Consider the following 24,744-nt stretch of genomic DNA (forward strand, 5'->3'; position numbering starts at 1 on the left):
TTACACAGCTCTGAAAATGGCTTTCAATATCTGCAGCTTTAGACGAAATTCATTTAATAGATAGCTATTAGATTATAGCCTATTTTTTTTTTATTAAATTAGTCTCAGCTTTGTTTGCAAAACTCGTAAAACACTTGGACACCGCTATAAGTCAAACGGCCGGAATAATCTAAGTAATAATTAATAAATAAATAAATAAATAAATAAAAACCTGATATTAGCAGCGCTCACAGGTTTCTATGACAACAATGTCACACAGTAAAGCTTTAAATCTCCAAAAAGACATTAAAAAAACTAAACAAATGATTTACAAGTTTAACAGTTTATCAAGTAGGAAATTAGTGCTCTTGAAATACGAAATGGAGGAGGGCCAGGACTTTGAGAAGCACTGTCCTAAAGGCTGTGGTAGGGAAACACGATGACGTTTGTTAGGGCGGAGTTCCCCACATACATTTTTTTTTCGCATGCGAAACTCTACATGCAGTAAACTGATTAGTGTCTTACTGTATAAGGTTTAGTTTTAAGCTCCCTACACAGGGTGCTTCAACGACGAGTGACGCCTTTCTTCGAATATGCTCTAAAAAAAAAAAAAAAAAAAAAAAAAAAAAACCTGGTACCACCAGATATCCAGTGGGCAAACTGAGGTCCTGTCACAACCAACAGGATACGCTTTAAGCAAAGCGGTAGAAGAGAAATTTGGGCTAATTTATGAGGCTTTTTCTAAACCGTGCGTTGATAGAAGATATAGGCTACATTTAACAACGGTGTGCTGCTATAATACGAAGAAGTCGAGCTTCCCCAAGGAATACTTTTCATAGAAGTCAAGGATCTACAAATCTGAATCGCACTCTTGGAAAAGGTGAGTTCAGTGTAACGTGCGTGAGACACACGTGCGATGTATTCTGTATGTTTCCACCTTTTGCTTTTGTGGAAGATTAAAATAATGAATTAAAAATTTTAAGGGCAAAACAAAATACATATTATTAAAGATGTATCATGTAAACTTGAAAAAAAATTGTGCATGTTTTTTTAATGCATGTTCTGTATTTCCGTTTGGAACACTTATTGGTTTACGTTACGTTTATCACGATGTTCATGCAGTGCGTACACTAATAAGGTTAAGGTTTACGTGACAGTTCAAAAGTTTTCACGACATATTATGGCCAGATGTGGAGGATTAGGCTATATTCAAAATGATTTTAGGTAAATATTGCAGGAGTTAAAGTAAATATGTTCAGTTCTGTCTTAGGCATGATTGTGAGTGTGATATTGCTTTTAAACTTTAAACAGTACTATGATAAAAGTAATTCTTGCTTTCAGACACATTCTTCCCATTTAGTTATATTTCTACTCCGGGGAAATTATTCCAAAAGAAGCCAACCTTTCAAGCTTTCAGAATCTCCAAGAAAGACATAAACTAAAATCCGGACTGGAATCCGTGAGTGGAGCGGAAGAACAGAGATTTCCACTGCTCCAATTTGAAGGGCTCATAACTATTCCTTAATCTATTTGAAGGGTTTACCCTCCAAAGGTAGAGATTCAAATGGTGTAGAGGACCAAAAAACTGTTCCTTGGAACACACATCCGCATCGATTTTCCAATTAATATCATCACACAGTTAAACCTATGCAAAGAATCATGGTATAGCGAGGTGTCCATCTGTTGTACCCTTCGAAGTCCTTCTGGCCATCGAAGATGACCGTTTTGAGCAATTATATTTGCAATGGCCCTTCAGTATGATTGTTCTCACTTCAAAATGCCCTTCAGAGATAGATTTATTACATTTGGAGTGCAACATTCCACTCCCTTGCGGACTAGCTCCAGCTCCATTCCGAAATTTCCAATCCACCCACTCCAAAAACACTGACAGCAATCCTGAAAAAAGGGCACAACTTTAAAAACTGGAGGCAAAATTAGACAACATGACAATATGTGTGTGAATAAAATACAATATGTTAACAGTGGACAGAATGTTTAGTGCCACTACATTTATTTGATGTACTGCTAAAATACTTTAAAGATGGTTGATTGATTGATATACATGTAATTTACTTACATAACTACTCTTTACAATGTCAGTGGTTCATTGTTTTGTTTTTTTCTTTGTGGTATTGTGGTGTATAGTTGAACTGTCACGTTAAATAATAAAGGTTCACAGACTCGGATCTTGGATTCCTTTCCGGAAGCTCCATATCAAAGACACAGCATTTCTATTATCAACTTCCTAATAATGTGCTTTGACATTGCACCCATTTTATCAAGGACCAAGCCCTTTACCCTCAGTGAGAGTTTGTTATCTCTGTACTGCTGCACTGTGTGTTAGGGCCATTTAAATCTAATAGGGAAGGGTTGTGATCCGCATACAGCTGAAGCTGAAGTCAATAGATGGAGTTCTGAGAAGATGTTTTCTGAGAAGATGTTTTTCAGAATCAGATTGGAGCGAAGCCATGTTGCAGTGAGGATCTATTTCACAACTACTGGCCAGAGTCTTTGGCTTAAAATGGATGTCAGTGGACTGTGTTTACTGCGATTTCGTAATCCTGTCAGTATCATGGACTGTTTGTTTGCTGCATTGAAACAAATGAATAACTCTGACTTGTTTATTCAAATAGAAAGGGAATGGCCTAATAGTGTTTGAATTGAATTAAAGTAATTTAGACTTATTCAGATTTATGACTAATAGCTGGTGGTTGCTTCCATTTTTCACAACGTTGTTTGTTAACCAATTACATAATGGACCTTATTTTGGTTTTCACAGGGACTGTATGATGGAGACCACCCTTTTCATCTGTATCATGTTGACCTGTGCTGTGGCAACACAAAGTGTGCCTCCTACAATACAAGGTTTGTAGTTTTTTAATATACTGTATATGTTTTACACTAACCAAACATGACTTGAGAGGCTAGAAATGTCTTTAAGAGCCTTTTTTATAACAGTTTAGCTAAACAACAACAAAAAAACAGGATGTTTATTATTCTCTTATTAGTTGGGGAGCCATTGTGACACACTAAGTTAGCTCCTTGGCTTTCTGCAAATACCCAGAGAGTCCAACGGACATCTGCATAATGCAGACTGACTGGATTCTTCATAAGAAATAAAATAAATCCATAAGTAAAACAAATTTTTAATAACAAAACTCCAAATGCAGGGTACTCTAACTCTGGTTAAACTAATTATGGAATCAATCAAAAGCCCACTAATAAAATATCAGAAAGCTGAAATGTGGAACCAAGATTTTTCCTGGGTCTAGGATGGAATTAATGAACTACAATATACAGTTTTATTTAAGCTTTTCATCACCACCGTTCTTCACAAGACCATTTTTTTCTATGCTTTAGTTTTAAAGTAGGTACTGTCTTTTGAACAGCTCTGTCCATTATGAATTCAATCAGATGTGATGTTTTCTATAAAAGAAGCAGATTCAGTAAGTGGGAGGGAGTGCATGTTGCTATATGAATTGGATGGTTAGGTTCATGACATTACTCTGCAGGTGCTATTTGAGTTATACATTAGTTTCTATGGGAACATAAAATTACATCTCTGACTCATTTCCTATCCTTTATCATGCAGATTATTATAAAAAAATAAATAAAAAAATACATATTTATTAAGCTTCATGGTCAATTAATTGCACAGGGAAAACAATTACAAGGTAATTGGTAATTTTAAATGTCAAAAAAAAAGTCAAACCCACAGACATGAGACTACATGTTTGCCAAAGAAGCAGGTCATTTCAATCTGTAACTGAAAACTACTACTGATACTCGAGTAACACCAGACCATGCTAGTGGCTCTTAATGATCATTCCTCTGTATTTCCTGGAAAAAGGGGGAAAAAAGGAACTACACAAATATGATGATGTAACTACATGAAAACAAAAAAACACTGGCAGTGTAAATAACCATACCATACAGAATGTTCTGTGGCATATAAATTAAACGTCAATAGTTCTTCTGTTACACTTTACTTAGAGTACTACATTTAAATATAGCTGTTCAAATTGAAATCAGTTGAAGTTTTATCAGTACTGCTGTCTAAGTGCTGTCAGCTGAGCAGCTTGGAAAGATCCTTTCCAAACTCTTGCAGGCAGTAACGGTGCACTACCACTCGAATACTTACACATGTGAAAAGTGCCAGCACACATTTCCAGGAAAACACGGCTGACAGTTATAGCCCAACTGGGATTTATGTTACACCCTGTTAGTCCAAAGCTGATTTAAACCGAAGGACATTCGCAGAATTTTTGCCCTTTTTTTTCAGAATAATATTCTAGCTATAAAACATTTGATCATTCTGAGCTGTGCTTGAATAACACATTGAAACGCAAAACAATTTCAACCTAATTCCTTATAATTTATCAATTGTTTATAAAATATGAAGCTGTAGTAGAATATAAAATTAAATTACTGATGCCGCATTCATATGTCTTTTGAAATATTTCTTTTGCTGTTATTGTAGCATTTGCAGTGACACGTCCTAATAACGTCTAAATGACATTCGTGGTATTTTATTCTGGTCCATTACACTTCTTGGAAGCATGCCTTAAAGCAAGTATGTTCAATTCCAGTAAGGGTTTTTAAGTATTTTCTTCACCTTTTTTGCAGGTCAGACTTCAACACTGCCTCATCTGACTGGCTGCTTTTCTCGAGAGCTGATGACTTTCCGTTGTCAGTGGGAGACTGGATCCCTCCAGAACCACACGGAACATGAGGATCTGAGACTTTTCTACATATTAGAAAAGTAATTAGAAACACATAACACCATAGAATTAAATGCACTATTGATACACAAAAGGAGAATTAATATAAGCTAAAATCAGTGAAGCAGTTAAGTTGTTAGAAAAATGACTGTTCTTCTACTTAACGATAAACAATTTTCCACATGTCTGCAGGGATTCTAAGAAATGGATGGAATGTCCAAGTTACAGTTCCATAAGGGAAAATGAATGCTACTTCAATTCCAGTAACACCGTTATATGGTTCCCTTATGTGGTCCAGCTGCGTTCACGCTCTCTTGACATTGTTTATGACGAAATTTCCTTCAACGTGGAGGACATTGGTAAGCCATGTCGTTAACACAAACCCTGACTCTTTGTCTTTTCTTTCTTGGCCTGTTTTCAAGTACACAATGCTTTGTAGAAAAACTATTTTAAAAATATTTTCACATAAATATTTCAATATTTCAGAATATACAAAAATATATCGCTAATATAGATTTGTATAAATATGTTTTCAATAAGTTTTGATTACCTATTTATTCGTGCTTTTAGCTAATTTAAAAAAATATATTTATGTATATATATATATATATATATATATATATATATATATATATATATATATATATATATATATATATATATTCCATACTCCATAATTTTAAAGCAAAAAAAAAGTTTTTTAATATCTTTGGAAATGTATTGAAGCTAAATAAACTTAAATGATTCCATTGCATAAGTATTCATTCCCTTATATGGGACAGTTAAAATGTAGCTCAGGAGGCTACATTCATATTACTTATAGATGTTACCACACTTCGAATGAAGTTAACCTGTGGCAAATAAGGGGTATGATTTGGAAAGGCAGACACATCTAAATAAAAGGTGTAATAGCTGATAATCTGATAATGCATATCAGAGCAAAAACCAACCCTGAGGTCAAAATAACTACCTGTAAAGTTCATAGGCAGGTTTACATCAAGCTACACATAAGTCCACACATAGTTCAGAAAAAAATTCTGCTTCACTGAAGGGTCACAGAAGCATGAATTCTCTGTTACCCTTAATGGAAGAAGTTTGAAACAACCGAGACTCTTCCTAGAATTGGCCTCGGGGCCAAACTGAGCAATTGATGGAGAACCAAGTGTGACCAAGAACCTGATGGTAACTTTAGTTGAGCTCCATGATCATACGTGGAGATGGAAGAAATCTACAATGAAAACAAACTTGGAATTTGCAAAATAATAGATCCTCAGCCTCTGAGAAACAAGATTCTCTGGTCTAATGAACCTCAATTCTAAGCCTTTAATCATGTTTAAAGGAACCAGCTCTGCTCATCACCTGCAGAGTAGCATCTCAAAAGTAAGTTTGCTGGTAGCAGCCTCATGCTGCGGGGCTGTTTTTCAGCAGCAGGGACTGAGGGACTCGTCAGAGTAGAATAAATGCACCAAAATATTTAGATAGCCTTAATGAAAACCTTAATCAGAATCTCAGACTGGGCAGAAGGTTCACCTTCCACCCTAGACAATGACCCTAAGCATGCAGCAAGAGTGGCTTATAGACAACTCTGTGAATGTCCTTGAGTGGCCCAGCCAGAGCCTGAGCTTAAACCCAATTAAATATTTCTAGAGAAACCTGAAAATGTGCATCTGCCCTCATCCAACCTGACAGAGATTAAGAGGAGAAGAGGCAAGGAGAAGAATGGAAGATAACTGCCAAATGCTGATGAGCTTGTCGCATCAAACAAAAAAGACTTTAAAGACTGTAAAGGTGCTTCAGCTAAATATTTATCAATAATACTTATGCAAGGCACTGTGTGTATATGTTTATACACACACACACACACACACATATATATAAGTTAATATATTTATATTTAAATGTATTTTTACATTTTTAACTTAAATATATAATAACTGCTATTTTAAGCATGTGTTCATTATTTTCTCAGTGTTTCCAGACCCGCCTGTAGGACTGAACTGGACTCTTCTGAGCATGGGCTCAGCTGGCTTAATCTATGACGTTGTTGTGAGCTGGGATCCACCCCCATCTGCTGCAGAGAATGTGAAGACAGGATGGATCTCGCTGGTTTATGAGACCCAGTACAGAGAAAAGGGTTCAGACCAGTGGAACTCAGTAAGTCTCATGCAACGTTGTGCAATCAGCACCAGCAGATTTCTAATAAGCTCCTAATGAGAAACAGACTTGAAGTCAAATGTTCATCTGAAGCTTTATTAAAAGTGCTCTCTAAGAACACTTATGACTCATTACATTTGATTCACCGTGGTAAAGATTATGACCTGGATTTTGCAGCCATAATGAGACCACGCTTGGAGCTCATTATCCTCAAGGTTGGAGTGTTATTATGTGCCTTATCTTTGTTTGTCTCTATACAGCTGAATAATGGCAAAGATACAGAGGCGTACATCTACGCTCTGCGCAGCAACATTGAATACGAAGTCAGAGTCAGGTCAAAAATGAGAGGCTACAACTTTGGTGTCTTCAGTGAATCAATCTTTATACTCATTCCTTACAAAGGTCTGATTTAAGATCTACCTGTCTAAAGATTTTGTTAGGAAATTAACTGAATTATTTTCAATTATGTTTTGAATGATCTGTTTCAATTTCAGAATCAAGAATTCCTATTACAGCTGTGTTGGTCTTTGCTGCCATCAGTATTATGATTATTTTGATGCTGGTTGTAGTTTCACGTCAACAAAAGTAAGTACCTGCTTTATTATTTAACAGTGTAAAGGAAATCTGTCGGCATTGTGTATAAACACCAGGATTTCCTGACCTCTCATTGGTTTCCTCTGTTCTTTAATGTTCTACCTCTTTGTAGCATATAAACACACACACACACACACACACACACACACACACACACACACACACACATACATATATATATATATATATATATATATATATATATATATATATATATATATATATACCCAGAATATATACTGTAGAAATGGTCATTTAATGAAACTCAAATGCAAATATTCTAATATTTTGAGATGAAAACAAAACAAAACAAAAAACTTTTGAAATGATTTACTTTACATGTAATGAATCTAGAATATATGAAAGTTTCACTTTTTGAAATGTAATCAAAAATAACTTCACTGTGGCCTGTTGTAGGTTAATGGTGATTTTCCTGCCGCCAGTCCCTGGACCAAAAATCAAGGGAATTGACCCTGTACTTTTACTGGTATTTTACTTTACATCCTTTTTTGTAGAACTCTTGAGGGTATTTTCTACAAATTAAAGCTTTTATATTTGGGTTGTTTCTTTACAGAAAGGTCAGCTGACTGAATTCACCTCAATCTTAGGCACTCACCCCAGCTTGCGGCCAGAACTGTACAGCAATGATTCATGGGTAGAGTTCATTGAGGTGGACTTCGACGAACCGCATGAGAGCCAGGAGGAGCTTCTTATTGCCGATTCTCCGGTTTCTGATTCTCCTCAAATGTCCAGTAGTTTCAGGGATGATGACTCGGGTCGGGCTAGCTGCTGTGATCCTGATCTGTCTGATCACGATCAAACGGATCTACATCATCCTTCAACCAGCAGCCACGATGGCTTCCACCTATTGTCACGTGCACAGACTGGGCCACAGCAACCTGCAGCCTTCTCTCCACAAGACACTACCTGGTCAAACAGTCTTTACTCACAGGTCAGTGACGTCAGTCATCATGGTGGAGTTGTACTTTCTCCTGAAGAGAAAGAAACGATCGCTCTGAAGGATAAAAACCACAATAATGAGAAAGAAATCCAACAGTTGGTGGTGATCCCTGATGAACAAGGCTACACCTCAGAGTTTGTTGCCAGCACAATCAGTGCCCACCACAATAAACCAAACCCACCGACAGACCAATTACAGAGTCAAGAACAACACGCTGCATTCAGAGACCTTAAAAATCTTAGCACTGAGACTGTTACGTCCTCTCAGTCCACAGCATTTCCCATCCTTGCAAAGCCTACCAGTCCAGAGTACACCATGGTAGATGGCGTGGATTGGAAAAACAGTCTCCTCCTGAAACCAAATACACCAACCGTCCCACAGAAGGCGGCAGTGAAGACTTTGCCCACTCCTGAAGGGTACTTGACTCCTGACCTACTCGACAACATAACACCTTAACTAAAAGTAGAGTATGCTATCTGACATGGTTAGCCAACATCGATCAAGATGCTTGATCTATGAGAAGGGAATTTTGAAACAAAGCCAGTTCCCAAGCGATCTTCGGTGGAATAGATATCATGAAACCACAGACTGTAAACAAATCTATTGGCAAGCTAATAAATGGCTGTATTAAGCCATGGAGTCTTTTCTGTATTCTCCTAATTTGGAGGGTTTACAGCTTCAGGGGTTCGTTTGAGAAAATATGGAGCAGAAGTGTATTAGCTGGCTGTTTACTGTCATAAAAAGATAACAACTGATATTTTAGCTTTCATGTGTTATATAACAGCTATATTGCTCAATTACCGCTCTGTATTTTGTGAGTTTGTATTGTTGTCAGTGCACTAACTACCAGCTACGTGTCGGTGCAAACTGTGAAGTGCCTACTTTTAATATATATTTCAAATTCAGTGTTAACAAAGTGCACGTTTAAATCAAAGGGGTTTATGTGAACTGTTACAGGTGTTTGTTCTGAGTGCCATTTATTTGTGCCATAAAAGAATGGACAGGCTTTTGTGCCTCAATGTTGAAAATATGGTTAATTTTGTTTTCATGACAAGCTTTCTTAGCTTCAAAAGAGACACACACATCTTAAAACTGGTTTACTGGACTGACATTGGTCTTTAAGTGGTTTTGGGCCACTTAAACAGGATTCCTGTTGAACACTGGCTATGCCAGGCTGTAAAACCATCTAAAACCAGTTAAAAACATTTAAAAGAACATTTTTTTTTTGTCTGATGTCTACTAATTGATGTTTTAGCCTTGGATCAGTATTGTTTATCATTGGAAAAATGAATGTTTTTAAAGCTATAATGTGACTATAATATGTTAAGTACATACGAGGTATTTCTAAATAAATGGCAGCAATGAACTCTGATACTGGTTTTGCACTCTGTCACCTAACGTTATCACTCCCGCTATTATACCTCCAAGGATCACGTGACTGATATTTCGAAGAAATGAATGCAAGGATTTTCCACGTGCTCCTTTCCAGTTGTTGATGTTGAAAACAAGCATACCTTGAATATAGTGTGAGAAAGCTGATTAACCTACATTGTTACTAAATTTATCTTAAAAGCGAAGAAGAAGCATCGGATATTTATCATTTGTTAACTGGTCAACATGAAAAAGCTCACTGCCGTCGACTTGACTAAACTCGTCAAAGATTTCATCCAACTGGAGCATGTAAGGTCTTTAAATGTATACTTAAGAGTATACTTAAGATATTAAAATTAGCCTTGTGAAGAACGTAACTTAGTAGTGTTGTTACAAAAGCTCCGTGAGTCCGCTAATGTTCTGAAATAACGTTAGTCAATTAACGTTTTGTATGATTAAGAAAATTACAGAGATGAAAGGGGAAAATAATACTCTTGAAATACAGCTGGACGAGACCAGCAGACTTCTAAAATTCTCACAGAACAAGGAGAAACAGTTAATTGAAGGTAGGGTAAAACGAACAAGGTAAGTTAAGTTATTTACCACAGAAGTGGGTCAGACTAATCTCGGCTGCCATCTAGCGGTGTAGAAATATTGACGCTTTACAATTTGTGTTTAAGTTTTATTTTTCTATTCCCATACTTGAAAGTATTTTGTACTGAGGAAGTTAAGAACAGTTATTCGTTGATTGTTACAGTATACTGTATAATAATGCCGTTTTTTTCGACATGGCTTTATTTTCTTCACAGAGAGAGATGGGCTTTTGGAAACTGTCAAAGGTCTGCAGCAAACCTTACATCAACAGTGCGACCTCAGAGGTAGAGCAATTATTAACCCGAACTCTTCGCTTACTAAAATTGAATTTCCTTTCCAAATAACAAATATTCACAAATAATCACAACTTCGTCTAGTTGAAAATGAAAGTCTGAAAAATGCAGCTCTTCAGATGAAAAAAGAAAACGAAGCTCAATTAAAGGTAAGATTGTCAGATATAGTACTGATGGCATAAGCATACAATATAAGAAGTTTTGAGTGTCTGTGCTCGATTCTGCCCCTGTGTGGCTCTAGGAAAGCAATACTCGGCTTCAGAGGATGGCAGCTGAGATGAAAGCCCTTCAAGATCAACACCAGAGGGAGTTAGAAGACTGTGATAAAGAAACACAAAGGAAACGTGAGGAAAAATCGCAACACTTTTACCACCCTTATCAACAGGAATAAAACTGACGAGACAGCCATCAGATGCTGTTTAACATTTTGCAGTATTACACATTTAAAAAGAAAACATTTCAATTTTTTTTTTCAAAGTGGATGCTAAAGATACAGAACTGAAAGTGGCTCATGAAAGATATGAATGTGCTTTGGAGGAGATGAGAAGGCAGATGAGAGAGAAGGAGAAAGAAAACCAAAGCCAAATCATTAAACTTCAAATGGAGGTAGAACTGAATTGGTTAATCTAGTTGTTTTGTAAATAAATTAAAATGTAATAACTTTCAATGCACTAAATGTTAGGTCAAAACATAATTTGTCTTAATACTGTTGTTCTTTTTTTTTTTCTTTGCAGTTTGGTGCTAAGCTTGCAAGGGCCCAGAGCATGTCCATAAAGAGTCAGCCACAGACACAAGCATCTGCTCCTCATCCACAGAATATATTTAAAAGAGTGAGTCATACAGCAGCATTCGATTCAAAACACCTCGTGACATCAAGGAAAGCAGGGTTTCTGATCACACCTTTATTTCTCTCTCTGTATTGAATCATTCTGTTTGTCTCCAGAAGCTCCAGTTCATTCAGGAGGAGAAAAACAAAGAGATTGAGGTTCTGCGTCAGAGGGTGAGAGAGCTGGAACAGCAGAGCCTTCACGGATTGATGGACTCTCGTCTGAAGAGGAGGAAAATCTGAGACCTATTTTGATCTGACCGTTGATACGTGAGGGCCTTCGTCCAACTGTTTGACACATGGATTTATTTGAAAACACATTTCCCTCAGAATATGTTCTAAATATTTTTCAGTCAAGTTCTGTTGTGTTCTTAATTCCAGTGTAAGTGTTTATTGCCTTTACACTATAATAAATGAACATCTGAAGACTGTGCTATATGAGAGGTCATTCAGAGAGGAAGGATATGGCAGGTGACATGGACTTCTAGGAGATTACGGCTCGTGTGCTTTTGCATTGGACACCTGTAAACACAATCACATTTTCCAGATAAAGCTTGTAATCTCATCAGTAGAGACGGCTGGTAATTCGGTGCCTTCTTCAATAACACACACATGCACATACTCACAATACACTCTCATGACATCAAATACTTAGAAAATGCTGTTTCATTCAGAGAAATTGGACCAATGAAATTAATTAATGTTAAAGTACAGTTTAAATCATTCAGCAGCTTAATAGTTACAACAATGTATTCAAAATAATTTATTCCATGCAGACATTATTGCATGCAACATTATCGGTGTTATTTTAGTAATATGATTTAGTTTATTATAGTCCTTATCAATATTTACAATTTTTGTTTTCCTTTTCATTTGGGTAATTCTGTGTGCTTTTGTTATTTTTTGTTATTATGTATTTTTTTTTCAGCTTTTCAGTTCAGTTTTAGGTTATTTAGGTTATATTTATTTTAGGTTATAATACTTGTTAGATAAAAAAAAAAATATCAGATTTATTTCAATTAACAAAAACATGTTTAATAGTTTTAGTTAATGATAACAACCCTGAACATTAGGATGTATTTTAACAAATATAAAAGCAGATATTATGAACTGATAAAACAGCATCTGGCACATGGAGAATGTAAGGCCTCATCATTCACATTGAGAGGTTGACGGACGAGTAATAATCATATCAGCCAAACCCCTTTATGTGTCATGGAGGTCCTGCAGTAATCTCATTAGTAAAGCGGTTACATAACGTCTGATCCTACGTTGTAGTCAGAGATCAGCCTCATTAAGATCACTGACGATCATGTCTAAAAGGTTTTCTTCTGACCTCCTGTATGACTGTATCCCACCAGATCAAACATGACAATATCTCCCACGAGTGTTTCAAAAGAATCAGTGGTGCACATGTTTGCTGGTCATTCACCCTCCTTTGCTTTCGGCTCTTGGCTTTTGTTCTTCACAGGCATCGTCTAGGACAGCGGAGAGGATTAAGGTAACTAAATAAAGCTGGCAGATTAGGAAACATGATACTAGCATGTTCTCTTTAACTCTGACAGAGTCCTGGACGGAGAGAGCTGAAGACTTCCCTGGAGACAGGAAGACTATCCAGGAGAAACCACATCAAGGCTTTTTATTCATGCAGTTACAGAACAGGACAGATAAATTGAATGCCAGGCATATGTGACCTTAACAAGAACCTAACTTTTTTATTTATAAAAGAAGCTAAATATTATCGTTCATTCTTTGGAACATAAAACTTAAAAGATATGAACGTGTGGACATATTCGTTGACTTCTAATCTTATAAAAAAGAAAAGCAGCCATGCATTGGCCTACTACAAGAGCACAGCGGTAAGATCATTTAATTTACATATGATAATGTTATGTATATATTTCGCATCAAAGTTCAGTCAACATGCTTGTTAACTTTTACAATAAACAGACAGTTTCAATGATTAATAATTGTAAATAAAAACTGTTTATTTATGGGATTAGTGTCCATACGGGTTGTTGCTTAATAAGATTTGAAATGGTTAGATGACCCAAATATGTCAAGTTGTTCCAACCTTGAATGAGTTTTCTTCTACTGTTAAACACAAATGCCAGTAGCCATAGCCTTCCATTAAAACTGATGTTGATGACAGAATAATTCCTTATTATGGAGTTGTTTCTCAATCAAGAACAAGAATATCAGATATTTTCACTGTTGTCATGCAATGGATATGCTTTAAATTAATTTATGTACATATGCAATATTGTAAATATTATTTATCTTTGTTGTTCAGCCTTGAGCAGTTGAAAAATGCCTGCAAAGGCAAGTCAGGTGTTGCCACAGGTGCATCGGCACAACATTTACACTGTGACGGACAGCTCGGAATGTGGGTCAGAGACGGAAGAGGATGGAGACCCTTCCAAGCACCCGACACCACTGGAAAAGTTAACGCTGGAAATGTGCAATGACGAAGATACCATAAAAGAACTGACGGTGGGCAGAAGGGTGGGATTCTATAAAGTCCGTGGTCAGATCGGCTGTGGCAACTTTTCGAAGGTCAAACTGGCCATCCATGCACTCACCAAAGGTAAAAGAAATTTATCATAATCTAACTGGTTTTGAATAAACACTTGATTTATTGAGTCTAGGTCAGATTTAAGAGAGTAACAGGATTAATGTGTAATGACCTCATCCTGATTTTATTCCACATGCATGTCCTGCAGACAAGGTGGCCATTAAGATCATGGATAAGATGAGGCTCGATCTGCAGACTCAGCGGATGCTGTCCCGAGAGATCTCCAACATGGAGAGCTTGTATCATCCAAACTTACTGCAACTCTATGAGGTGTTAGAGACGCCAAGTCGGTTGTACCTGGTTCTAGAGTTCGCTGGAGGAGGAGACCTCCACACCAGAATCAGCACAGGAGGAAAACTTTCTGACCAAGAGAGCAAGATTGTATTCGCCCAAATCCTGTCAGCAGTCAAATACATGGTTAGACCTTCTATATCAAAATACTTCACTTTTTTTTTTGTATAAGTCTAAAAAACACATTAATAGTAAGTCATAGTAAGTATAGTAAAATTGTGAAATGGGTCAATGACATGATGCTCATTAAATTAATAAATTAAATAGATCTATTCATTATGTATTATTCATTAAATGCAATGCTTGGTTGAATAGACCTCTTCTATTAAGAGCAAATTTCTGCATTAAATTTATATTTAAAACCTAAAAAAGAAAAAAGTAAATTTTTAAAAACATTAGTTTACCCGTATTTACACAATCAATTTATGTCTCACTAAAGAGCTTATTTTTAATTTAAAAAAAAAATTGCAAATAAATTATTACTATTTATACACGGTTTATACTATTCCTATATGGTATAAAAGCTTTTTGAAACCATACAAAAAAAACAAATGACATGTTTTAGAATTAGATTTGTAAAAAAAAAAAAATCCCATATTTATGGTGGATGTCATTGACTCAAATAATTTTAATCTGTTTAACTAGATGACTGTTGAATTGATGACATTTTCTTTTATTTATATATCTGTGTTCATTTCAGCATGAGAACAACATCATCCATCGAGATCTGAAGGCAGAAAATGTTCTTTATACAACCAATTCCTGCATAAAAGTGGCTGATTTTGGCTTCAGCAAGAGGGTCAACAATCGCAACCAAACCCTAGACACCTTTTGTGGTTCTCCTCCTTATGCAGCTCCAGAACTCTTCAAAGATGAGTCTTACATCGGGCCACCTGTGGATGTGTGGGCAATGGGCATCCTACTTTTTTTCATGGTGACTGGCACATTGCCTTTCCGCGCTGAGACTGTGGCTAAGTTGCGCCAAAGTGTGCTGGAGGGTGCCTACGTCCTGCCAACCTGGGTATCAGCTCCATGTCAGAGGCTGATCAGGGGCATCTTGAAGCCAGAGCCTTTGGAGCGATGTGCACTGGACCAGATGCTGGGCTGCGAGTGGCTGCTGCCGGTGGAACTCTTCCGGCCTATTCCTCCCTTATACCAGCTCAACCCCGTCCATCTAATAGAGGCCAGCCCAGCGGAGTTAGACAGAGACCTGAAAGAGGTAAAAGGAATCCTGGAAAAACTGGGAGTCACTCAGGAACATATTCTCAATAACCAAGGAAAGCGCATCCGCAGTCCTTTTACAGGGGTTTACCGCATACTACTGCACAGAGTTAAAAGAAACAATGGAGCTGAGTCTGTGCCTATAATCAGTGGAGTCGTCAAAGATCCTAAAAGAGACAGTCTCCGTGCCTATAGGAACCTACGGCACTCCTCGAAATTGTGTGTGCTCTCTTAAAGGCTAAGTTCATCCCTTTTATTCAGTCTTTTTATCCATACTACAATGAAAGTCAATAGGGTCCAAAACAATACCGGAGCCCATTGACTTTAATTGTATATGTTCAATATGGCATTTCAAAATATCTTCTTATTGTGTTTCACAGAATAGAGAAGGTACATATTTTGGACAGGAAGAGGGTTAATACGTGAAGAAAGTTTTCATATCTGGGCAAATAAACCATGTAATCAGCCTAATACTGTTGGAGTTGTGGCATTTTACTATGAATAGACCAAATCAATGAGAAACTATGTTAATTCTTATTAAATTAAACAGTACTTTTAAAAAAGTTTCCTTTCAGTAACTACTTGCATAAATTTTAACTTAATTGTCAGTGGCTTAACTTATAATGTTTATGTTTCAGTCAGCCAGCTTTTTTTATTTTTTTTGCAAATAAAATTTTATAACATTTGTCTGCTTTTACTTCTTCTTTCCATTTTTGTGTACAAATCTTCACTAAGTAGTCCTAGGCCTACGTGTTCAGTTTACAGACTCTCTGTGCTTTCACTGAAGCCCCTCTCTCAGTGCTGAGAGCTGCAGCAATCCGTGCAGAAGCCATGGGTGCTTTGTAAACAATACAGCAACTGACAGGGAGCCATACGAATGCCAGCCCACCACTCACCCCGTGACACTGCCTTCACCTCCCATCTGCGCTGCTTGGCAGATGGAGTAGCGTCATGGCTCAGACATCTGCCGAGGTAACAATGAGTTCCTTGTGCTGGGGCCCCCAATTTAACGGGACAGCACACTACTATTGTGCTGTGGCTATACACATGTAGATCACCAGCGGCTGCAGATGGCAGCTGACACTATATGCTGCCCCCAATCCAGAGTTACTTCAGAATGAAAACTTTAGGAAAGGCCATTATTCACTATAGACATCATTTTATGTTTAGAGAATAAAAATTAGGCTGAAGGACAGGCGCGTAGCGAGTTCAAGATATATATACACGTTTTTTGAGTTTTTTATTTTTGGAAATGTATGCATTTTGCAATGTGTCAGATAAACAAGTATGCTACAAGTTCTAAAACAACACAACTTACCTAACATAAATCCCCCAGCCTCATTTTCATTCTCAAAATACAGCCTAAATATATCCATGACATAGGCTACCAGTGTGTGAATGTGTTAAGAATGTAATGTGTTTTTGACATCTGCTGAAGAGTAAACACATGACAAAATTGTTCATTTAATACATTTATTGTTTTTATGCATTATAACATAATTTATACAATGCAAAAGTTGTAATGCAAAGTCAAACAACATTTAATTACTTTTTTTTACATTTTATATCAAATATTTCTAAAGTGAAACCTTTAGAGATTTTTAAGTTAGTTTTTTTTTTCTCTCTCTCTTTTTTCACCCATTTTTATGTCATTTTTATATTTCTAAAGTGAAACCTTTAGAGAATAAGACAATTCTGGAAAGTGGAAAGCACATTGCCGACAATAAAGTACGTTATATCGTGCAGCAATTCCATTTTTAAAAATGTCTGAGATGTTAAAGTCCATTTTTTAAAAACGTTGCTTCGACGCACCGCTGCGTCCTCTGCGTGTCCAACGCATGCGATATTTGCTCTGTGGAACAGAGGCAAACCTCGCTTCTCCTTTCTCTCCAAACCTCATCCGCACAAAGAATGAGGGCCATGGTGTCGCTCTCGTGGCATACCTGACCTCGTTCACATAAAGAATGAGGATCATCTTGGCATGGACGGGACGAGGAACGACGTAGAACCGCGAGGGCCACTCGGACCTGCCTCGCGCTGCCTGGATGGTTCAGCCTCCTCAGGAGCATCCAGGGATGTGGAAACATCAGCATCCTTGCTTCGAAGGATGAGTCGAGTATTCCTCAAGGTTTACAGCATCTCAACAGAGAAGAGTAGCTCCAGATCAACGCTCGGGCAGAGTGATCTCAGGAACCCACTCGTTATAGCTGCGACTTTCTTCACAGAACAGATGTAGCTTCTCCAGAGCTGGATCCTCCCATGAGTCCTCAGCTGGGTTCTGTGATGAAGAAAATGCAAGTTTAGCATGGCACCCTAAACGTTGCAAACGCATAGTTTCTGATTTTGCTAATGAGTGTAAACATTATTCTTTTGCGCATACATACCGTGATAAGCACGCAGTGAGCATCCTCAAATTGTTCAGCACTGTCACCAACAATCTCAGAAAGACGCTGCATGTCATTCACTCTAACGATGCTGATGTCGTTGTCGAAACAGAAGGCTTGGATGAGAGTGAAGTGGATTTGGAGAGCGATGTCGCACTCAAACTCCTCATCCATCGCCAGGACGCAGAAAGACACGCAGTCTGGGTCACTGAAATACAAGAAAAAGGCAAATTATAAGCACAACTTGTACTACTAAACGCGTAATTAAAGATGCTGCATGAAGGAAAAAACAATAGACAGCATACTCACACATTCATAACTTTGGCAGACTCGTAAACGCCAATGGTAAGGCAGTCGTTTGCTTTGGCAGAACCCAAAACTTCTTCCAGTGCTTTTCCAGTGCACTGAGCCCTCTCGCTGGGCTTCTGGATGAGAACTTCTTCAAGAGTCATGATGATGCTGTAATTCCACAAGGAGTCGCTAGCAGAACCGAAGATGGATGTAATTCGAGGGGATTGGTGCTCTTTCGGCGTGGGCTCGCTGGTTTTATACTCTCCGGCTCGTGGTGGCTATGAAAGAAGCGTTCTCTGATTGGTTCGTCTGAATGGTGTATTGGTATGCTAATGTTATTGTCACACTCCGGCTCGTGGCAGATTGATGAGGGCTGTAAAGTTACTTTTTAAGACTTGCTGCAGACTTCAACTAATTACTTTTTATCATTTATGTTTAATCTTATAATTTGTTTGAGCAGTATGTTATTTTTTATACTTTAGTCGATTTTTATTTAATTTAATGTAATTTATTTTAATTTATTTATTTTTACATTATTTACAAAAGCATAATTATTTTTTCCTGTGTTTTATTTTTTTTGGTACTGTGTGTGTGTTTTAACTCCAGAGGTTATAATTACAGTTTAAAAGTAATAGGCATATCTCTCCTGAGTCTATTTAACACATTTGAGAAGGGTAACTTTGTTAATATACTTGGAATACATTTATTTAGCAATGAATTTAGTTAAGCGAAATATAAATATTACATAGGCTATATATATTAAATATAAAATGTTTTCGCCTGCAATTCAGTGTTTTTAGTAGAGAATTTAATGTTAAAAGTGAGCAAATGTGGATAGGGGGTCGCATCCCCCGCCCTCAGCGCAAAAGACAGGTGAAGTGTGGCCATCTGTGGACACTGAAACGGTCCTATTGTGAATACAGAAACTTCTATTATTAAACGCTTTTACAAATGCAAATAAGATGCGCGTGCCATGACGCTCCGCTGCCAAATCTGGCCTGCAGCAGCCACGGACCCCGTGATAGGATGCAACTTTCCAAATGAATAGGCCACTCTGAAAATTCAGCAATGTTTATATTCGCAAACATTTGAATCTTTAACGTATTTTAACGTAGTTTAGACTTGCTTTAAATGCCTTGATAGATTTGGTCATTTTATTGACAGGTGGTTTTAAATCTATACAAAGATAATGTGGGGGGGAAATGCTGTTATAATATAGAAAAACATCAGAATCGCAGATGAATACAAGCTATGGAAGAAAAGAAAGGAGTTTCTGGGTTATATGAGAGGCTCTGGATAACAGGTTGACTCTGACTGATGCAGGTCCATTGTTTTCCTGCAGAGCAGGAGCAGATGGAGAGGCCTCACTTTAGGATGCCCCCATTGGCCCCTCGCAGCCCAGCAGCGCATATGACTATTGTGTGCAGGTTTTTTTGTGTCTAGAATGGTGCATAGATTCAGTTAAACTTTTGGTTAAAGTGAAGCTGCAGCTATAGGAAAAAACTACAGAATGTAAAAATGATTATGCATAAAAAATATTATGCATGTTGAGTTTCATATATGCAAAAGATAAAAAATGATAGCCTAAAAAAATGCACTTACAAAATACAGTACGTCCTATAAAGCTTAAATGTGTGCTTTATTTACACAGTATAGAGCACAAAAAAAGAAGAAAGAACTGGTTTCAAATAGCAAAGACACTTGCAAGGAGTATAGACGCATTGTTCTATAGGCCTACATCTCACATCTGCAGTGCGGGCATCCGGTCCCTGCCCCCCTTATAGTGCGCGAGAGTGACAGGTGTTCCAAGACAAACCTGCTCGAGCGCAAAGCAGACTTATCGAACAATTGCTTTTACTTAGTCCCTCCGGCAGCTGCAGATTAAGACAGTCATCTGTTACAAATCCATTGCAGTTTTATCTATATGACTTGTCATCAAAGGAATAAAGTCAGCTAAAAGTTTGTTCAAATGTGTTGAAGATTTTAAATAAAAATTACAGGTATATAGGAACTAAACAAACATAGGTCTATATTGTCTATGGCTTACACGTAAACAAGTTAAGGTCATTGATTCTAAATGCTGCTAAGAATATTTAATCACGTTTATTATCAAAAGGCAGTGGGCATCATAAAAAAAGTTTTTTTATATGTTGATAGAAGTCTCAGTTGCTAAATACAGCTGATTGCTCAGCTGATCCTTTATCTTCCCCCAACAGGCAGATGGGGAGTGTTTCCATAGCAAAAGAGAAGCAGGTCCAGATGCCACGCGCCGTAAGTCCACTCATCTTAGGTATGCAAATTAGCCCGCGATACAATCAGCATAGGGTAATAACTTTCAGCACATAAAATCAACAGTTTGGTAAATTCCCCCTTCTGTGATAACCTAACCACATTATCCAGATTTAGTTTTAATAAAAATGCTTGCTCGAGCTATATTTTGTTTGTCATTAATTAACCACTTTTATTTGCTTGACTACTTTTTTCTATAAACAATTAAAACATGTCAAAATGCATAAGCATTCGCGGAGACAGGGAGTGATCAATGATCGAATGTATAGACCTACACCTTTGGTTAAGTCACTCATAATGTGATTGATTTTGTTTTCACTGTCTCAATATTTTAGGCTAAAATGTATAAGTTTATCTGTCTGAAACTGGCCATCTTGGCCACCAGCCCTTTTGCATGATGATTCATAAAACAGTAAAAACATTTAAAGTAACAATATCTATTGACTAAAATAAGTAAAATGTTTGTTCTCGTTTTATATTATATAATAGCATGTCACATCTCAAAAAAAAAAAAAAAAAAAAAAAAAAACTATATCTTTCAGCTACCCATGCTAACCGCGCGCATTACTTCTCAGCTTGTTGGATTTACGCCACGGCTTTGAGTAGAATAAGTTGCTCTATTTAATTAGGACAAAAGTGAAAGGATAAGAGTTGATCCTTTCTTACAGTTCTATTGATGTCCAGCATGTCTAAAGGCACGCGTCTTGGATACGTCCGTTTCTTTATTGTTCTGTACAGCCAATCAGAACGCGGGATGCAGACGCGTGCCACTCTCCCACTATAAGTACTGGTCGCGTGTCAGGAACACTCACTCACAACTTATTTTTGCTCCGCTCGAAGCCTCTACTGTACTTCAAGCACAGCTACTTCCTACTTCAATCCAAACCAAGATGATGAATGAAAGGAAAATCTCTGTCCGAAGCACTGCTGTCTGCCAAGGCGGAGGGGCGCCTCACTGTTGGCGTCTATGAATGCGCAAAAATAATGACGAGTAAGTATGGAGGAACTTCCTCCATGCGATAGCTAATCCATGTCTATTTGACCATATCATTATGTTACTGTTTGGGGATAACTCATGTAACACCGACTTTTGTTTTCACAGCGACCCTGATAACGTGTCTTTCTGCCTTTTGGCCACTGATGACTTTGAGTGCGACATCGCTCTCCAGATCCATTTTACTCTGATCCAAGCGTTTTGCTTTGACAACGACATCAGCATCGTCAGAGTAAACGACCTGAAACGTCTCAACGCTCTTGTTGGTGCCAAGGGTCAACTCGAGGACGCCTCACTGTGTCCTTATAATGGTGAGAATGTTTTCATATAACATATATATATATATATGCAAGTTTTTCCCAAGGCTTTGTTTTTTAAGACCCGTTCTTCTCTGTTTTAACAGAACCCAGCTGAGGACTCATGGGAGGATCCAGCTCTGGAGAAGCTACATCTGTTCTGTGAAGAAAGTCGCAGCTATAACGAGTGGGTTCCTGAGATCACTCTGCCCGAGCGTTGATCTGGAGCTTTACTCTGTCTGTTGAGATGCTGTAAACCTTGAGGAATACTCGACTCATCCTTCGAAGCAAGGATGCTGATGTTTCCACATCCCTGGATGCTCCTGAGGAGGCTGAACCATCCAGGCAGCGCGAGGCAGGTCCGAGTGGCCTCGCGGTTCTACGTCGTTCCTCGTCCCGTCCATGCCAAGATGATCCTCATTCTTTATGTGAACGAGCTCAGGTATGCCACGAGAGCGACACCATGGCCCTCATTCTTTGTGCGGATGAGGTTTGGAGAGAAAGGAGAAGCGAGGTTTGCCTCTGTTCCACAGAGCAAATATCGCATGCGTTGGACACGCAGAGGACGCAGCGGTGCGTCGAAGCAACGTTTTTAAAAATGGACTTTAACATCTCAGACATTTTTAAAAAATGGAATTGCTGCACAATATAACGTACTTTATTGTCGGCAATGTGCTTTCCACTTTCCAGAATTGTCTTATTCTCTAAAGGTTTCACTTTAGAAATATAAAATGACATAAAATGGGTGAAAAGAGAGAGAGAAAAAAAAAACTAACTTAAAAATCTCTAAAGGTTTCACTTTAGAAATATTTATATGACAAAAGAAAGAAAGAAAAACGAACTTAAAAATCTCTAAAAGTTTCCCTTTAGAAATATTTGATATAAAATGTAAAAAAAGTAATTAAATGTTGTTTGACTTTGCATTACAACTTTTGCATTGTATAAATTATGTAATAATGGATAAAACAATAAATGTATTAAAAATGAACAATTTTGTCATGTGTTTACTCTTCAGCAGATGTCAAAAACACACATTAAAATTGAATTGCTGTACAATTTAACATACTTTATTGTCGGAAATGTGTTTTCAACTTTCCAGAATTGTCTTCTTCTCTAAATGTTTCACTTCAGAAATATTAATAGCCTATGACATAAAAATCTCTAAAGGTTTAACTTTAGAAGAATGTGATTTACAAAAAACGACGATATTTAAATATGCTCTTAAACTTGTTTGTAGAAGACAAAGGAAATAATTATATTTGTCTGAAGATTTTGCTTTAGATAATTTGTACGAGTCAAAAATGAATAAAAATAAACGACAGTTTGAATTAAACTTGTTTGTGAAGCAGCTTATTTTTGTACATGTCATGAAAACTACTGAGTCAGCAGGCTTCATCTTTGGTTGCAGAGAAAACCTTAATAAGCAGAATGTTTCATTACTGTCATAATTTTTACTCACAAAAACATAAAACACTATATGCATGTTCTCAATTTTTATGCAAGTTGACTTTTATACTAAAATCATGACAGAGTATAGTCTTCTCACAAAGGCCTACAAACTATAAGGTTACTTATAATCTGCATTTCTAAATGTAGGCTTCAGTTATCTCTAAATCAGCCTGATTAGCCTGTGAGTTCATGATGAGTGAGAGGGCTATCTCTTATAAAATTAACCAATAACATTTAGATCTTACAATGAAAGTTGCACTTTTGTGCTTTCAGCAGAAGCACAGAAGAAATCATAATCTGTTACTAGGGACAAACCTGATCTCACCTGAAAAAAGATATAATTTATAGTTATAATTAACTCACCAAAACATCTACAGGAATGAAGAAAGACGTTTTTTAAAACTAATTACAGGCCAATCTAAGCAAACCACAGTATAACTGCACCGTTAACTATAATATATAAGCATGAAAACAATCATTACATAATAACATATTTGGAGTTATGAAATGAAGACCTTTCTTCATGGTTACTCAATATTACTACTTAATATCAGACTGTTAATACGGATAGCCAAAACATGGAGACATGTAAGTGGTTGTTATCTCTGTAGTAAACAGTCAGCAAGAAAGAAAACAGCAATAAGAGTAAAATAGCTCAATAACATTATTTATTTTGCATTAGTATTGAAGAGAAAAAATACACAGTTATAGATCCTGAGTCATAGCTTCTCTTTTTCTGCAATATATTTTATTGCATTTTATTATTGCAACTACAGTATGCAACAGTACACTACCCAATTCAAAGTTGTCTGCTAACAACTATTACGGGATGCACTGAAACTTCACACAAGTTTACACAATTTTTACTTCATTGCTTGTAAGTGTCACATTTTTCCACACATTCAAAATTATTTAAAGTGCATTGTTTATTATACAAGATATTACACAATAGTCTTATTCACCTGCAGGCACAATGTGATAGAACGTGTTAAATGCATTTTCCAATGAAATTTAAGCCTTTCCACAAGAGTGATAGATCAAGAAATTGGGGAGAATTATTATCTACAAATTAAACTACATATATTTTTTTTGCTACTACAGCTTCTAATAAAGTGTGTCTGATTAACTAAAGTAACATCAACCTAAGTGAATTACTGATTCAAAATCATCTCTAATGGTGATTGTACTTCCTTCTGCATTTATTAGTGAAGCGTTATTTCCTCTGCTCAGCTCAGATAACAGAACCTTCCTCACAACAGCGTCTGATTGGTTAAGAAAGTGCCATCTGGTCACCCCCCCATGCTTCCCCCATACAGTCTCAAATTTATTATTATGTAGTGAAAAAAGAAAGTAATTCAATATTTGTGATTGTAGCTTTTAGCACATGTAACCTTTGGTAATTCTGATATGCTGTAATTCTGGCAAAAAATAATATTATATATATATATATATATATATATT

General features: G+C 37.0%; 4 protein-coding genes and 1 pseudogene across 5 annotated transcripts; 4 read left to right on the forward strand and 1 right to left on the reverse strand.

Moving 5' to 3' along the window:
• The first annotated feature begins 479 nt into the window (after nt 1-479).
• ghrb (growth hormone receptor b) lies at nt 480-9,781 on the forward strand. The gene is made up of 9 exons (XM_026196706.1): nt 480-859; nt 2,759-2,844; nt 4,606-4,741; nt 4,893-5,059; nt 6,670-6,854; nt 7,115-7,256; nt 7,349-7,439; nt 7,866-7,935; nt 8,023-9,781. The coding sequence occupies exons 2-9, from the start codon at nt 2,766-2,768 to the stop codon at nt 8,863-8,865; spliced, it is 1,713 nt and encodes a 570-aa protein (XP_026052491.1). The 5' UTR covers nt 480-859; nt 2,759-2,765; the 3' UTR covers nt 8,866-9,781.
• An 80-nt stretch (nt 9,782-9,861) lies between these two features.
• On the forward strand, nt 9,862-12,307 carry LOC113038933 (coiled-coil domain-containing protein 152). Its single transcript, XM_026196750.1, has 8 exons — nt 9,862-10,089; nt 10,241-10,346; nt 10,590-10,658; nt 10,752-10,816; nt 10,909-11,011; nt 11,146-11,273; nt 11,402-11,497; nt 11,611-12,307. Exons 1-8 carry the CDS (start codon nt 10,027-10,029, stop codon nt 11,734-11,736), a joined length of 756 nt encoding a protein of 251 aa, XP_026052535.1. The 5' UTR covers nt 9,862-10,026; the 3' UTR covers nt 11,737-12,307.
• A 157-nt stretch (nt 12,308-12,464) lies between these two features.
• On the forward strand, nt 12,465-16,218 carry LOC113038916 (serine/threonine-protein kinase NIM1). Of its 2 annotated transcripts, XM_026196722.1 has the most exons (4): nt 12,465-13,352; nt 13,787-14,080; nt 14,217-14,485; nt 15,060-16,218. In XM_026196722.1, the coding sequence occupies exons 2-4, from the start codon at nt 13,804-13,806 to the stop codon at nt 15,813-15,815; spliced, it is 1,302 nt and encodes a 433-aa protein (XP_026052507.1). In that variant the 5' UTR covers nt 12,465-13,352; nt 13,787-13,803; the 3' UTR covers nt 15,816-16,218. The 2 variants fall into 2 exon arrangements, with proteins under 2 accessions (XP_026052507.1, XP_026052508.1); XM_026196723.1 differs by lacking the exon at nt 12,465-13,352 and having other exon boundaries at nt 13,412-14,080.
• An 819-nt stretch (nt 16,219-17,037) lies between these two features.
• On the reverse strand, nt 17,038-18,498 carry LOC113038936 (growth arrest and DNA damage-inducible protein GADD45 gamma-like). The gene is made up of 3 exons (XM_026196753.1): nt 18,274-18,498; nt 17,965-18,172; nt 17,038-17,858 (listed from the first exon to the last, which is right to left on the reverse strand). The coding sequence occupies exons 1-3, from the start codon at nt 18,414-18,416 to the stop codon at nt 17,745-17,747; spliced, it is 465 nt and encodes a 154-aa protein (XP_026052538.1). The 5' UTR covers nt 18,417-18,498; the 3' UTR covers nt 17,038-17,744.
• Nucleotides 18,499-21,220: 2,722 nt separating this feature from the next.
• On the forward strand, nt 21,221-22,066 carry LOC113038935 (growth arrest and DNA damage-inducible protein GADD45 gamma-like; annotated as a pseudogene).
• Nucleotides 22,067-24,744: the final 2,678 nt, after the last annotated feature.

Source organism: Carassius auratus, chromosome 21 (assembly GCF_003368295.1).
Source record: "Carassius auratus strain Wakin chromosome 21, ASM336829v1, whole genome shotgun sequence".
Taxonomy (NCBI): Eukaryota; Metazoa; Chordata; class Actinopteri; order Cypriniformes; family Cyprinidae; genus Carassius; species Carassius auratus.

Excerpts from the sequence above, each read along its gene's own strand:
- ghrb (XM_026196706.1), top strand. The coding sequence starts at position 2,766 with ATGATGGAGACCACCCTTTTCATCTGTATCATGTTGACCTGTGCTGTG. Across the intron at positions 6,855-7,114 it reads GTTCAGACCAGTGGAACTCA|CTGAATAATGGCAAAGATAC; the intron begins GTAAGTCTCATG and ends GTCTCTATACAG. Across the intron at positions 7,257-7,348 it reads TATACTCATTCCTTACAAAG|AATCAAGAATTCCTATTACA; the intron begins GTCTGATTTAAG and ends TTTCAATTTCAG.
- LOC113038933 (XM_026196750.1), top strand. The coding sequence starts at position 10,027 with ATGAAAAAGCTCACTGCCGTCGACTTGACTAAACTCGTCAAAGATTTC. Across the intron at positions 11,012-11,145 it reads TAAAGAAACACAAAGGAAAC|TGGATGCTAAAGATACAGAA; the intron begins GTGAGGAAAAAT and ends TTTTTTTCAAAG. Across the intron at positions 11,498-11,610 it reads CACAGAATATATTTAAAAGA|AAGCTCCAGTTCATTCAGGA; the intron begins GTGAGTCATACA and ends GTTTGTCTCCAG.
- LOC113038916 (XM_026196722.1), top strand. The coding sequence starts at position 13,804 with ATGCCTGCAAAGGCAAGTCAGGTGTTGCCACAGGTGCATCGGCACAAC. Across the intron at positions 14,081-14,216 it reads CATCCATGCACTCACCAAAG|ACAAGGTGGCCATTAAGATC; the intron begins GTAAAAGAAATT and ends CATGTCCTGCAG. Across the intron at positions 14,486-15,059 it reads TGTCAGCAGTCAAATACATG|CATGAGAACAACATCATCCA; the intron begins GTTAGACCTTCT and ends TGTTCATTTCAG.
- LOC113038936 (XM_026196753.1), bottom strand. The coding sequence starts at position 18,416 with ATGACTCTTGAAGAAGTTCTCATCCAGAAGCCCAGCGAGAGGGCTCAG. Across the intron at positions 18,173-18,273 it reads TCTGCCAAAGTTATGAATGT|TGACCCAGACTGCGTGTCTT; the intron begins GTGAGTATGCTG and ends CTTGTATTTCAG. Across the intron at positions 17,859-17,964 it reads CTCACTGCGTGCTTATCACG|AACCCAGCTGAGGACTCATG; the intron begins GTATGTATGCGC and ends TCTTCATCACAG.